The following is a 15,098-nucleotide window of genomic DNA, read 5'->3' as shown; positions in this document are numbered from 1 at the left end:
CTTCAGTGCCTGACTTACAGGGCCCTCCCGCAATCCTAGCAACAATTGATCTCGCAGGGCTGCATAAGAGGGGACATTATCTGGATCATGCTTTTGCAACCTACAGTATAATTCTCTCAACCGCAAAATAAATGAAGATACAGTTTCACTTGAGTTCTGAGTGCAACTAAAAAACTGTGACCTAAGAACTGGGGTGGGGACACTATCACCATATAAAGAGTCTAAAAAAGAAAAGATTTTTTGTACTTGGTCTCTTTCACTGGTTTCAAGAACACTGACCTGACGTTTAGCCTCACCTGCTAGCGCTCCCAACACAATAGCAACTTTCCTCACTTCAGGCAAGTCCTGAGATCCCAGCAGCCCCCGCATCTGCTCCTTCCACTCCTGATATTGCACATCCTGATCAGGCCCTTTAAACTTTGGCAGCCACGGGGCTCCGGGATATACAGGCATCATCATATTTGCTATTCCCCTGGCTAACCCAACTGCTCTTGGCTCCGTATCCTATGTCGACAACGCCAATTATGTAACGGAGCGGAAAGGCTGATTTTATTTCCAAGATGTTTTGTGTTTTGAAAAGGAAGGAAACCTTCCTAAAAACGGGCAGAGCAGTGGAGCCGCCAAGGGAAGCACACAATGTAAACTGTAAGATTAAAAATATAATTTATTATATTTAAATAGTTAAAAATGTAAAATGAATTAAAATAACCTTGGCCAAGGGATAACACAATAAAAATCAATAAAACACAACATTAAAAGTCCAGTGGGATCCACCCCGGCATAAAAGTCACAAAAAAACTAAGAAATCCAGCGTAGTAGTAAAAGAGGGAAACCCAGCGGAGTCCTCACCTTCCTCCCCGCATTCCACGTCCCGGTGCACTGAAGGAAGGGAGGGAGCGGCAGTCACTATTCCTTTCGACAGTTTTACTTTAATAAAAGGGATAAGTCAAAGACTTACCCCGGGTGGGCAGAGCTCTCAACTCCGCCCGCCGCTTCTTTAAAACTGCAATCGGCACCAGCTGTCTCACTGCTTCTGCTCTCCCGCAGTGCACAAGCTGGCTCTTGTCGTTATTGCCGTCTGACTGCCCGCTGCGCGTCCCTAGTCGCTGGTGGTGGCGCGTCCCCAGTCGCTGGTCACCTCCTGTCAAACGCCAACTCCAACCCTCTTATGTGTCATTGAGCTCTCTGTAAATTACCTTGCCTTTCCTCTCAGGTGTGTCCAATTAGTAAAAACGGGGGAAAGGGCGGAGTCTCTCCAGGACAATTTGACGGTAACTAAAACATGCAACCTAAATAAAACCCTGCACAAAATATAACCAATACATGCAATATAAAAAATAAATAAGTACACTTCACATTAAAATACAGCACAGCAAAACAACATCCGTCCTTCCCTGGATGACAATGACACCACAGCTGCATCTACTAAACATACTGAACAAGTTTGAATCTCAAGTTTGACGTTTTCTTCTCTGAACTCAAACGATCACAGAAAGAAATGAACAGTCTCTTCATTTTCATGGTAGTTTTATTTTAATGAAGAGTATCAACCAAAAATCCTTACATAAATGTTATAAATTGATTTGCATGTCATTGAGTGAAATAGTTTGATCCTTTGTAACCAGAGCACTAAGGTCCTAAATGAATGTTGTGCATACCGGCGGTCAAATGGGTGAATGATGCTTGTAGTGCTCAGCACGTGCTGTATAAAAAAGGCCATTTACCGTTTCATGGATTTCTCTGCTGAAGAAGCCATGTTTTTTAACGTTTCCAGTGAACAGTAATGATTCAGAGGTTTTTAGTTCAGATGAAACCAAACAACCCCACAGACACGGAGGTGGAAAATTTATTCTTTGGGCTGGTTTTCTGCTAAAGCAACTTCACCTGGACATTAAACCATCACATCTTGGGCAGGAGCCTCCTTCCATCAGCCTGAACACAGTTTGTGTTTGTGGGTGGATACTGTGACACAAAACATACCACCAAGGCCACAATCAAGTGGTTACAGAAGAAGCACATTGATGTCTTCAGGCCTCAGTATTCATACAGAACATTTGTGGCGTGAACTGGAGCTTCTAGTTTCCAGGTGGCAGCCAAGAAACCTGAAAGATTAAGAGAGTTTCTTTAAAGAGGAGAGCGATCTGTGCAAACCTGGGGACCAGCTACAGATGTCTAACTGCTGCTGTGTCAACAAGGTTTCTCCAGATATGCACTACGACATAATTTGCTCAAATACTTAATTCACGCAGTGACAAGCACGTCTATTTATAACTTTGATGTGATCTGTTTGTTTTGTTTGGGTGATATTCTGTCTCTCCATTTAATCATACTGTAAACTGAAATGCTGTGTTGAATGCTGGAGCAATGATTTATTAATGTAGGCTAACACTTGCTATTCCAGCTCAGTAATAATATGCTAATAATTGTGTAATAAGGTAGAAACAAGGTAATCATATGGAAGTGTGAGTTATTCCTACTCACAGAGTAACATTTCAATAACAGCCAAGTAATAAGCCTGTATGAACAGTGAATGTAGCTGCGTAACATTACACTGAAATTCATATAACTGAGTTCTAACAGACCAGAGATTGAGTGTAATAATGTGGAAATACATGTGACTGTGACACCAAGTGATGATAATATTATAGCAATATATTGGTTATATATTATAATTCAGTTCAATTCAATTCAGTTTTATTTTTATAGCATCAAATCACAACAACAGTGACGTCAAGGAGCTAATATTGTAAGGTAGACTCTACAAGTGAGAGAGGGCAACGTTCAATGCATCATGGGAATCCCCCGGCAGCCTACACCTACTGCAGCATAACTAAGGGAGGATTCAGGGTCACCTGGTCCAGCCCTAACTATATGCTTTAGCAAAAAGGAAAGTTTGAAGCCTAATCTTGAAAGTAGAGATAGTGTCTGTCTCCTGAATCCAAACTGGAAGCTGGTTCCACAGAAGAGGGGCCTGAAAACTGAAGGCTCTGCCTCCCATTCTACTTTTAAATACTCTAGGAACAACAAGTAGGCCTGCAGAGCGAGAGCGAAGTGCTCTAATAGGCTGATATGGTACTACAAGGTCATTAAGATAAGATGGGGTCTGATTATTTAAGACCTTGTATGTGAGGAGCAGGATTTTGAATCCTGGATTTAACAGGAAGCCAAAACAGGAGAAATCTGCTCTCTCTTTCTAGTCCCTGTCAGGACTCTTGCTGCAGCATTGTGGATCAGCTGAAGGCTTTTCAGGGAGTTTTTAGGACTTCCTGATAATAATGAATTACAGTCGTCCAGCCTGGAAGTAATAAATGCATGAACTAGTTTTTCAGCGTCACTCTGAGACAGGATATTTCTAACTTTAGAGATGTTGCACAAATGGAAGAACGCAGTCTTACATATTTGTAACCTGTTAGCAAAAAAAAAATCTGTGCTGTGGACTTTTTTGTTTATTGACTTGTGGTGGTAACCTCATCATTATAAGGTCAATGCATTAACATTACTGTATTACAGTTACTGTATTTCAGTGCTGGAGCCCTGATTTGTGTCCCCAGGATTCTTCTTTGTGTGAAGGTAATAATCTAACTATTATGTTTAATGCTGTGGCTTATTAATTCAATTCAATTTCAATTCAATTCAATTTTATTTATATAGCGCCAAATCACAACAAAAGTCGCCTCAAGGCGCTTCACACGGGGTTCAAGGGAGCAACGGGGAGTTATTGTGTTTACAGCTTTTCACTGTAAATAAAGAGCACTGTTTGCATCGCTCGTCCTGGTCACGGAACACTGGACCAGCTCTTTATCCTCTCGAGGATACTTGAGGGTGCATGGGAGTTTGCCCAACCAGTCTACATGTGTTTTGTGGACTTGGAGAAGGCATTCGACCGTGTCCCTCGGGGTGTCCTGTGGGAGGTGTTGCGGGAGTATGGGGTGTCTGGCCCATTGCTACTGGCCATTCGATCCCTATACAACCATTGCAAGAGCTTGGTTCGCATTGCCGGCAATAAGTCGGACTTGTTCCCGGTGGGTGATGGGCTTCGCCAGGGCTGCCCTTTGTCTCCGGTTCTGTTCATCATTTTTATGGACAGGATTTCTAGTAGTGGCGGCCAAGTGGCGGAGGGTTTTCACTTTGGTGGGCTTAGAATCTCGTCTCTGATTTTTGCGGATGATGTGGTTCTGTTGGCTTCATCGGGTGAGGGCCTCCAGCTCGCACTGGAACGGTTCGCAGCTGAGTGTGAAGCAGCAGGAATGAGGATCAGCACCTCCAAATCTGAGGCCATGGTTCTCAGCCGGAAAAGGGTGGAGTGCCCACTCCGGGTCGGAGATGAGTTCCTGCCCCAAGTGGAGGAGTTCAAGTATCTCGGGGTCTTGTTCGCGAGTGATGGGAGAAGGGAGCCAGAGATCGACAGACGGATTGGGGCTGCAGCTGCAGTAATGCGGACGCTGCACCGGTCCGTCGTGGTGAAGAGGGAGCTGAGTGTAAAAGCAAAGCTCTCAATTTACCGGTCGATCTACGTCCCTACCCTCACCTATGGCCACGAGCTGTGGGTAGTGACCGAAAGAACGAGATCACGGATACAAGCGGCAGAAATGAGCTTCCTCCGAAGGGTGGCTGGCCTCTCCCTTAGAGATAGGGTGAGTCAGCTCTTACTGGAACAGTGGCGCGGCTGCCCCTCTGTTGGTCTTCCATGGTCTCTTGTGTTCTGGGGGCCTCTGGATGTCTGGAGTTTTGATCTCCTCCATACCCGCTTCACACCCTGGAGGACGGGGCTGTGGCCCCCCCACACTCCCTAGCAGATCATTACATGGAGAAACCTTTGGAATGCAAGCATGCTGATCCACACAGGTATGCACACATGGGTATTCACAGACGCGGACTAAAGCTTTCTTGGCTGCTGCCTCAAAGCACACTGTGCGCTGTCTATCTTGCGTGCTGCACAATATCGTTTATTATTTAGTAAATATTGATATCTATGACTAGCTAGTTTATTGTGATGGTGCTTTGTTTTCTCTATTATTATGTTGCTCTTTGTTGTTTGCTGTCTCCTCTGTTTGTTTTTTTTGTTTGTTTGTTTTTTTTTTTTCTCCATACAGGTGACCCAGGAGTTCTTTTTTTTTTCTCTCTCTTCCCCCCCCTTCTCACCGTCTCTTCTCCCCTTTGGTTTTCTTTCTTTCTCTCCCCCTCTTTCTCTCATTCATTCCCCCTGTCCTATTTATTAAAAAAAAAAAAAAAAAAAAAAGACAAAGGATGAACTGAAGCTCTGCCATCACGTAATGTCGCATACTGCTGTTTCTGATGTCATTTAAGAAAAAAAAAAAAAAAAAAAAAAAGAGATAGGGTGAGAAGTTCGGCCATCCGGGAGGGGCTCAGAGTAGAGCTGCTGCTGCTCCACATCGAAAGGAGCCAGCTGAGGTGGTTCGGGCATCTGACAAGGATGCCCCCTGGGCGCCTCCTGGGTGAGGTGTTCCAGGCATGTCCCACCGGGAGGAGGCCCCGGGGCAGACCCAGGACACGGTGGAGAGATTACATCTCTCGGCTTGAGCTCCCCCTAACCCGCCCGTGCCGCCTGGCCCCCCACTCGGGTTACCCTATGTCCTCACATTGCAACAACTGAGAGGAAAAGAGGTCCCCAGTAAGGGGCATCGGCTGAACTGGACCTCTTTTCCTCTCAGTTGTTGCAATGTGAGGACATAGGGTAACCCGAGTGGGGGGCCAGGCGGCACGGGCGGGTTAGGGGGAGCTCAAGTTGGGAGGTTGGCCACCGAAGGTGGCCAAATTCCATGCACAGACCACACCTGTTCCCATCCCGGGCCCCCACGTCACCCACAGATTGCTCTCCAGGAGGGAAGTGTCCTCTCTTATACCAAATAAAGGGGTTTGAAAGTGGGCTTAGGGAACCCAGAGGTTAGGTTTAGGGCCGGAAGATAGGGGTTGAAGTTAGGGCCCAATGTTCAATTGGGCCCTAACGGTTAGGTTTAGGGCCGGAATGAAATCCCTGCATGGGGTTAAAAAAGGTTAAGGTTAGGGAAGGCTTCAGGGCCAGGAGTTTATAATGGGATGGCCATAAAAGGGCCTATACAAATAAAAAATGAAGAAACAAGGAGAAAAGTAAAGAGGAGGGGAAAATTCCCTTAAATGGAGTTACAGCACCCTCTAGTGGGTTATATTGGGGTTAAACTCTCACAAAATGGCATCTGAAGCCTCCCTCAAGCACAGAAGTACATAAAATCAGTCACTCAAATTGGTTTCATGGAGATGCTCCATTAACATGATCATTCCAATGATCCAACATGTGCTCTGCAGTCTTGTCCGTCCAGCGAAGATTGTCCGATTCTGTGCTGAACTTATCAGCAGGTAGAGCAGGTATGTGCTCCTTTAAACCTGCAATAAAATTGTTTATGTGTAATAATGTGTCTTGTTCTGTTTTGGGAAGGGCAGAAGAAAAGTTAATCACTGGAATATAAATGTCAGCTTGGGGGAATTTTTCTTGTCAGCGTTCTTCTCAGCTCCCTTATTGGTACATTTTTATCCCTCTGACACCTGTTATTCAGGCTGAAGGAGAGAACCAGCTTCTCCACCGATGTGTCACTGTCTGCTTTATCCACAAGGATCTCTGCATGGCCACATTCTGTCAATTTGGACTCCCTCCGCAACATTAGGAGGAATCAAGCTCACATTGGTGTCTCCAGTGATCACGATGCTTCCTTTGTGTGCAGTCTCCACTCTCTGAGCTTTTTCTTTGTGCTTGGATGTCTCGTCGGGGTGCATACCTGTTGTCCAACTGAAGCTGTGTTGGTCTTCTTGGGGGTGGATTCCCCCTGTATGAGGTCCATCGCCTCCATGTTCCGTTGTAGCTGAATGGCGGGAGAAGATTTCCCCTCAGAAGAAGCCCCATGAAGTGCTGTAGGGATTCTCCTCACCCTCTGGTCTCTCGGTGCCACTTGATTGGGCCCTGGTTCCTGTAGATGCACAGGAGGAGTGGCAGGTCTCAGATCGCCGTCTCTTCCCTCCTCCGTCTTACTGGAGAGTGACAGTTCACCTCCAATCGGGTCAGACGTCGTAGCAGTCGTAGTTTTGGGTGCGGTGTTAGCTGTGGGTGGAGCCTGAACTTGTGCTGTGACAGAAACGATCCGGCCAGTAGTGGCCTGCAGTGCTGCGGGTTGTGTGTGCAGAGAAGCTGATTGTGATGCTTCAATCAGGGGTGCAATCATGTCCACCTCTCCATTTACTTGTGGCTGATGATCTGGTTCATTGATGGCGTTGCTCCGCTCCGTCGATCCAATAGTTGCCTACACGTCTGCCAGCTTCGCCACAATTACAGCCTCAGTTTGCTCCAAAGATTCAGGCTGAAGACGGCGGCCCAGATTCCTTTTGGCCCAGGATGCTGCTATCTCAAACGGGCCTCTCCAGTCCTGTTCAGGAAACTCAAAAAGAGTCTTAACTGCCTCCTCCATGCATTCATTATAATGATCCCAAAGGATTATCATGGTTGTATGAGCCCAGTTCTTAGCATTGCCCTCAATTAGAGTCTGCACTTCTCTATTGGGGATAGCTGGCTTAATCACAGTCATTAGATTGTGAGCTATCTTGTTCAGAGAGGGAGGAGGAACGTCCCCCGAAACATTCTTTAAATGGTGCACTGTCTTAATGAGTTTATGAATGATGTGAACCTTTGCTGAGAAGTCAGGATCATCTGACTGTATTTTCTTCTGTTGTCACAGACCCGGCTCTGGAGGACTCGGGGGTCCGTGAGCAGTTTTGACTGTTGTTGTTGTTATTATTATTATTATTATCATTATTTGGTGATGTGTGTGTTTTTCTGCACAATGCTGTGTTAGTCTGTGTCCCACTCGTATGTATAGGCAGGGTGTGGGTGTGTACCTGTGTATGTCTGCGGGTGTGGCTGGAGGATGGAGTACAGCCACCTGCAGGCCTGATGGGTGTGGCCCTGCGGAAGGACTGGCCACACCTGAAGTTCCTGCCACACCTGTTGGTGATCAGGGCCCTATTTCAGGAAGCCGGTTTAGTGCAAAGTCTGAGTAAGTATACCCTGAGTTAACGAAAACTCTGGTTTTTCGGTTTCACAAAGCGAGTTCAGCTGAAGCCTGAGTGAGTCACTATGACGACACACTCCGTGAAGCTAACCTGCCCCCTAGCAGGTTTACTACAACTAACCCTGACTGTCCCCGCCTCTTTGTCGGAAACCTGACAGTAGGAAGTTTCAGACATGGCGTGCCACTTCCTTGAAGAGCCAGTAGATCTTGAAGCCCAAATACTCCGCAGAGCTCTCCGCCGGGAGAGAGTGATCAGAGCGCGTTTGGACATTTTATCATTACCTGATGATTTCCTGTGCGAACGTTACCGTTTCTCAGCACAATCTATAAGTTATTTGAATAACATCCTCAGGCCTAATATTGCACATGTGACACATCGCGGACATGCGCTCAGTTCATTGCATATTATTTGTATTGCACTCCGTTTCTTTGCAAACGGGAGCTTTCTGTACAATATTGGTGACGCTGAGCACGTTTCCAAGGCTACCGTCTGTCGGGCAGTCAGGAATGTTACAGTTGCACTGAAACGTCTCCTGTACTCGTCTGTGGTGTTCCCCGGTCATAGACCCACAAGATTTATCAAAGAGGGATTCCACAAAATTGCAGGTATCAGGATGAACAAAACTCAATGCATGATGTGGTGATACGTGAACTACCACTCAAATGGTACAAAAATTTCCAGGGTTCCCAGGCGTGATTGGCTGTATAGATGGCACCCACATCCCAATCATTGCTCCTTCAGTAAATGAAGGAGACTATGTGAACAGGAAGTCTTTCCACAGCATCAATGTACAGGTACATAGTTCCCTGTAGCATTTCACACCAACAAGTGATGGCATCATGGTAATGGATGCCAATATGTGTTCTCTGCACTGTGTAGATCATATGTGATGCTGCCAACATTATCATAAATGTGGAAGCCAAGTGGCCAGGCTCTGTACATGACTCACGAATCTTCCGGGAATGTACACTGAGCACCAAATTTGGACATGGTGGGTCGAAGTAACTGTGAAATATACAGAGACCAATTGCCACAGGGACGTTTGCACTGACATGTATTCTTCTGTCCTAGGAGAGTTCACTGGCTACTTGCTTGGTGATAGGGGGTACCCATGTCTACCCTATTTGCTCACCCCTTACCCTGACCCTGAACCGGGCCCACAGCAGCGATATAATCTGGCCCATTGCAGGACACGGGCCAGAGTTGAAATGACCATCGGAATGCTCAAGGCCCGGTTCCAGTGCCTTCGTAGACTCAGGGTCACCCCAGAAAGGGCATGTGACATCATTGTGGCATGTGTGATCCTACACAACATTGCCACGATTAGAGGTGAACAGTGTCCAGCTGAACCAGACAACAGCAGTGATCCACACGATGAACATCCTGACCCACCCACGAACGTACAGGATGGAAGAGCAGTCAGAGACACCATATGCCACAACCATTTCCTGTGACCCGTCAACCCAACATGTTACATGACAAATACACAGATACTGTGGTCAACTGCCTTTATTGGTCACCCTGTATGTCCTGTACACAAAGAATAAATGCGTATATTAGTATGTTGTACAAACACTGACATGATTCGTCCATCTGTGATCACTCCACCCACCCTTAACTGTTGTTCCAGCAGTACAATCTCCAGCTTCGACTTTTGGATCTGCAGCTGGAGGTGCACCATTTCCATGTCGCACTTCTGTATCTTCCTGGCCAGATATGTCTTATACAGCTGCTTTACAGGGAGCTATTGCAACAAAGGACATAGCATTGGCATCCATAGTACATGCCTACTTAGGTTGGTTGTAAATCAGTGCTGGACAACCCACTGTGGTAAGGTTTGTTGTAGGAGTGGCTGGACCCTCTTCCTCTTCATTTCCAGCATCACTCTGCCAGGGACATAGTAAGTCCATGGTGTCATCATAGTACCACATTGTAGTCAGTTGTTATATTTTCCACTGTACGCTGTATACCTCATAGTGTGGCTCTGTTGCGGCCTCCTCTGTAGCAGCTGTCACTGTTTCGTCATCATGTGCCTGTGGTGGAGACATTTAACAACATTGCTGTTCTACTGTTGACACATGTAGTCTGTGGAGTATTACGAGTACTCACGACTGCATGTCAGTCTGGCTCAACAGGGGGCTGCACCAGATGCAGTACACCATCACCGTCAACTGGAAGTATATGGGGTTCATACAGGTCACTCATGACTTATGTGGGCGCAAATGGCAATTACCAGACATACCAATCACCATACACCTCATTGTCAGTATGCTCTCAGAGACAACCGACACTGAGGGAAGGCAAAATCAGTAGGTGTCAGGGTGGAAACGCTTTTATGAGCTTTATGTTGCATTAAGGTATATGTTCATATGTTACTCTTATTGGGAAAAGTACGAAATGTACTACTCGCTCTGTCTCTGGGAACAGGGAGCTCACCCTGTGGGAGGTTAACACACACACACACATGTATGCAAAATTAAAGGACACTGCTATGCTCATAATAAAGACGTACCACTGCAGCTCGGTGTGTGTGAGTCTCTCCCTGGGCCCTCACCCGTGCAGCACGTTAACAGTTTCCAAGTGTCTCAGTGTTGTTTATTCACCTGACTGTTTGATAACTCTCATTCTCTGACAGTAGGACAATAACTTCACTACGACATAGTTCATTTTGGTCAAGGTGACTGTGCAGAATGGATGTATGCACGCCATGTATTGTTTTGGATTTACCCCTTATGTAGGCACTTGTGTCTTGCGGGGTTATTGACTCAGAGGATGTCCCCGCAGAGATGCCTTCAGCCACAGGGCGCCCACTGTTTTGGCTGAGGGCCAACTGCTCAGCCTCTGTGAGTGGTGGTGGTGGAGGACCCCCACCTGTTTGTCGGGCCTCCGCTTTTTTTCTGTTGGCTGTGACGGCACACATTTGGGCATACAGAGTAGGCAAATGTGTACTTGTGATGTGCTCAGATAATTTCAATATGTGCTTACAGGAGGTATATTACTGTAGCCTCTAACTGCAATTGATTTACATCGGACACACAGACCAAGCACTATGGCTCATAATACAATTACACCTTACCTGTTTGGACTATATTTTTATATTTCATTTTTACTTGCTGCCAGGCACGTTTGGGGCCTGTTGGGTTGCACCTGCGCTCACATCACGTCACAAAATAAAATGTATGACATAGGCAATGAAATGACATATACTGAGATGACGTGTTAAATGGGTGGTGATCCCTAGATCAATGTTTAGATTAACACTCACGCATTGACTCTGTCGGTTATGTTTTGCCATGCATGCTCCCTTTCCTTTGCAGCTGCGGCTGTGTTACTTTTTTTCTGCATGATGTGCATGCTGTCGGCATATGCTGCCATCAGAATTTCGGCCTCAAGCGCTGTGAAATATGTCGACCGCGCCTTCTTTCCCTCCGTCTCCATGGTGACTCGCTTAATCTGTGCTCCACTAATCGGGGCTTTATGTATCCTCGTGCGCGCGCTTGACTTGGGGTTGTAGCAACTCCGCGTTGATTGAACTAATTGTTATCAGCCTTTCTGAAACGGAATATTCCGAGTTGGACAGTTCGGGGTTACTCAACCGTGAGTATCGTTTTTCACTCGGGGTTTTCTAAACCGGCTTCCTGAAATAGGGCCCAGGGCTCGTTGGGGGAGCTACTTAGGAGAGAGCTGGAGCTCCCACCGGCGCGGGATCATTGAGTTATCGTACCAAGTCAGTGTGTGTCAGCATATGTCTGTGCTGTTCGTATATGCCCGCTGAGGGTATATATGCCCAGTTTCAGCCCGGTCAGCTGGCAACAGACCAACAGCATTCATTACCGCAGTGAGTAAACCCGACTCATTTGTGTCTATTAATCCTGTCATTGAAAATCAAAACACAGATGAACAGCAGAGGACGGTTTCCTTACACCCGGCCCCGCCTTCACGGAGGAGAAGGCGTCCTCGCAAGCAGCGTTCAGCCACATCTACACTCACTCCTGTGCTGGTCGAAGACTCAGGACCAGCGGCTCTGGACGCCACAGTGAGTAAAATGGACTCTGCCGGTGTCGTAAATTCCCTTCCTGTGAACATGGACATAGAGACTATAGCCACTACGGCAATTAACAATGGAGAAACTGTAAGAGGTGTAACTGAACTCCCAGTGGGGATTTTTGGACCACCGACGGACGAATGTGGCCTGAGTGCTAATGCTGGGGCAGAATTTTGCCTAGACAGCCCTGAGGTAGTTAGCTCAGAGTCGGTGGGGTCAGAAACTGTTTGCTTTACCTCCAAAAACTCAGAAGATGTTCACTCTGAGACTGTGAGCTGGGAGCTAGGGAGTTCACAGCATACAGACCCAGATGACTTTTTGGCTCAGTCTGGCCATATGGAGACAGAAGTTCTCCCCAGGGCTTCCCCAGAGGCCGAACTGGAGGCCTCAGTTGCCTCTGGACCCCTGGAATTTGTTGAGCCAGCTGTAACATTCTCATCCTCTCCACCCTCCATCATAGCAATATCACCCTCAACTCAGTCCGCTGCCCAGCTAGTAACGGAGTCTGCTGCCCAGCTGGTAACTGAGTCTTCAGTCCAGTCAGCCTCTCACCTTCATCCTCAGTTGGAGGTTGATATGCCTGCTGGACCACCTCTGCCATCATTTCACCCGTCTGTCCCTGCATCGCTGTCCAGTCTACCGGGAGTAGCTGCCACACCATCATCACCTCCGCCCTCTGCAGCTACTTCTCCACCAGCGTCCCATCAGACTTCAGCAACCGCAGCACTCTCGACTTCACCATCCGCATCACCTACTCTACCTTCACCTTCCCCACCTGCAGATACTGCATCACCATCTTCACCTCCGGATCGACCATCAGTAGCTGTAGCGCAGCCGGAGGCGCTGCCGGAGGCGCTGCCGGAGGAGCTCGGCGAGCCGGTGGAGCCAGCGCTGCTGCCGGAGGAGTGGCCACTATCGAGAGAGGGGCTCGGCAGGCCGGAGGGACCCGCTCGGCCAGAGCCGGAGGTCGGCGTGCAGGATGCATCTCCACGCCGTCCACGTCCAGTGCGCCCACCACGCCGTCCACGTCCAGTGCGTGCAGCGCGCCCACCACGCCGTCCACGTCCAGCGCGTCCAGCGCGCCCACCACGCCGTCCGCGTCCAGCGCGCCCACCACGCCGTCCGCGTCCAGCGCGCCCACCACGCCGTCCGCGTCCAGCGCGCCCACCACGCCGTCCGCGTCCAGCACGTCGGGGATCTTGAGCCTTTCAACTCTGCCGCCCGCCGGAGCTGCAACGCTGGCGCCACCCAATCCGTGGCAGGCCACCAGAGATGCAGCACCGCCGCCACTGGATCAGTGGCAGGCCCCCAGAACTGTTTCGTTGCTGCTGCTGGACCCGTGGCCGCCCGCCGGAGATCCTGCTCTTCCACCAATGGACTAGAGGTAGGCCACCTGAACTGTTTTAGGGTCGTCGGGAGCCGACCCTTAGAGGGGGGGTACTGTCACGGACCCGGCTCTGGAGGACTCGGGGGTCCATGAGCAGTTTTGACTGTTGTTGTTGTTGTTATTATTATTATTATTATCATTATTTGGTGATGTGTGTGTTTTTCTGCACAATGCTGTGTTAGTCTGTGTCCCACTCGTATCTATAGGCAGGGTGTGGGTGTGTACCCGTGTATGTCTGCGGGTGTGGCTGGAGGATGGAGCACAGCCACCTGCAGGCCTGATGGGTGTGGCCCTGCGGAAGGACTGGCCACACCTGAAGTTCCTGCCACACCTGTTGGTGATCAGGGCTCGTCGGGGGAGCTACTTAGGAGAGAGCTGGAGCTCCCACCGGCGCGGGATCATTGAGTTATCGTACCAAGTCAGTGTGTGTCAGCATATGTCTGTGCTGTTCGTATATGCCCGCTGAGGGTTAGTGTTGATGGCTGCGTCTATGGTTTCCCTGCAGGAGGAGGAGTGGTCCAGAAAGGCAGCACGCACGGGGTGTGCGGAAACGCAACAGCGGGGAGCACGAGCACAGACGTCGGAGGGAAGCGCCTGGAATTACCTGGAAATGTTCAGTAACTTCATTATTAAATCTAATTTCAGTTTAATAAGTTATTAAACCAGAGTTCAAGAAGTGTAATGATTACTTGGAAATATGTGTGGTAAAGTATGTGTAATAACTTTGAATCAGGTCTGCAAAATACAAAATTACTATTACTACATTTCATAGTAACATTGGACAATATTGGAAGCAGACGATGAGTAGGAATAGAAAGTGCTGCTGATATTATTTGACTGAACAGGTCGGTCTTCTTAACGTCTTAAATATGATGATACTCGTGGCTCACATACATGTGTGATCTGTATAAACATGTTGGTTGTGAATGTGTGGCCTCTGGTGTGCACACTATGATGCTCTGTGGTGTCACTAACATCATGTCTTTCTTTGCCTTGGTGACTTGATCATGTGTCTGTTTATGTGAATAAAGCACTGCTCACATGTCATTAAAATGACATTTCAATGATTTCTTCATTGTTACAGTCTGTTGTAGTGGGTGTAGTTCTGAAAACAAACATGAAATTCATATAAATGTTGGTAAGAATCACAGCAGGACATTTACATGCAGCAGGGGATTATGAGTGAATCACAGTAAAGGAATTTAAGAAGAAAGAATTGAACCACGGCCCTCATCCACATCGTGTAACGCTGCATATTCTGTCCAAACATTATTACTGATGGAAATGACTCCAGAAAAGGTTCATAATGTCCCAGAACTAAAATCCTCTGTCACGATCGGGCGAATTACACACAGTAGTTCGGCGTGCCCGTGTGGCGTGCTGGCTAGACCCAAACGCGGCGAAGGCTCGCGGTGGGTTGGAACAGACACGCAGTTATTCTAGTAACGATCAGTGCACGAAGCGTGGCTTCGGAACTGCCGTTACAGACGGAGAGCGAGCGGAGCCGGGATGAGAAAAAGGATCGAAGGGAAAAACACTCACGGTTGCTGAATCAGGCGGAGACTGACGTCGGCAAAGTTTCGGAGCTCCTGACATGAAGAGAACAATGTC

At 47.9% G+C, this 15,098-nt stretch overlaps 1 protein-coding gene and 1 long non-coding RNA gene across 3 annotated transcripts; one reads left to right on the top strand and one right to left on the bottom strand.

Annotated features, from left to right (window-relative positions):
- Positions 1-9,544: 9,544 nt before the first annotated feature.
- On the bottom strand, positions 9,545-10,103 carry LOC146707027 (uncharacterized). The gene is made up of 4 exons (XR_014920735.1): positions 10,026-10,103; positions 9,882-9,941; positions 9,668-9,799; positions 9,545-9,585 (listed from the first exon to the last, which is right to left on the bottom strand). It is a non-coding gene; the product is annotated as an uncharacterized LOC146707027 (long non-coding RNA).
- Positions 10,104-10,147: 44 nt separating this feature from the next.
- On the top strand, positions 10,148-14,539 carry LOC146707026 (uncharacterized). Of its 2 annotated transcripts, XM_085458348.1 has the most exons (3): positions 10,148-13,484; positions 13,694-13,905; positions 13,993-14,539. In XM_085458348.1, the coding sequence occupies exon 1, from the start codon at positions 12,101-12,103 to the stop codon at positions 13,301-13,303; it is 1,203 nt and encodes a 400-aa protein (XP_085314474.1). In that variant the 5' UTR covers positions 10,148-12,100; the 3' UTR covers positions 13,304-13,484; positions 13,694-13,905; positions 13,993-14,539. The 2 variants fall into 2 exon arrangements, with proteins under 2 accessions (XP_085314474.1, XP_085314473.1); XM_085458347.1 differs by having other exon boundaries at positions 10,148-13,905.
- The last annotated feature ends 559 nt before the right edge of the window (positions 14,540-15,098 follow it).

Source organism: Copadichromis virginalis, linkage group LG6 (assembly GCF_057382275.1).
Source record: "Copadichromis virginalis isolate Kocher_CV1m ecotype Utaka linkage group LG6, C_Virginalis_male_GT1.1, whole genome shotgun sequence".
NCBI lineage: Eukaryota > Metazoa > Chordata > Actinopteri > Cichliformes > Cichlidae > Copadichromis > Copadichromis virginalis.
The sequence above is the reverse complement of the archived record's forward strand: the minus strand, read 5'-3'. Positions and strand labels throughout refer to the sequence as shown.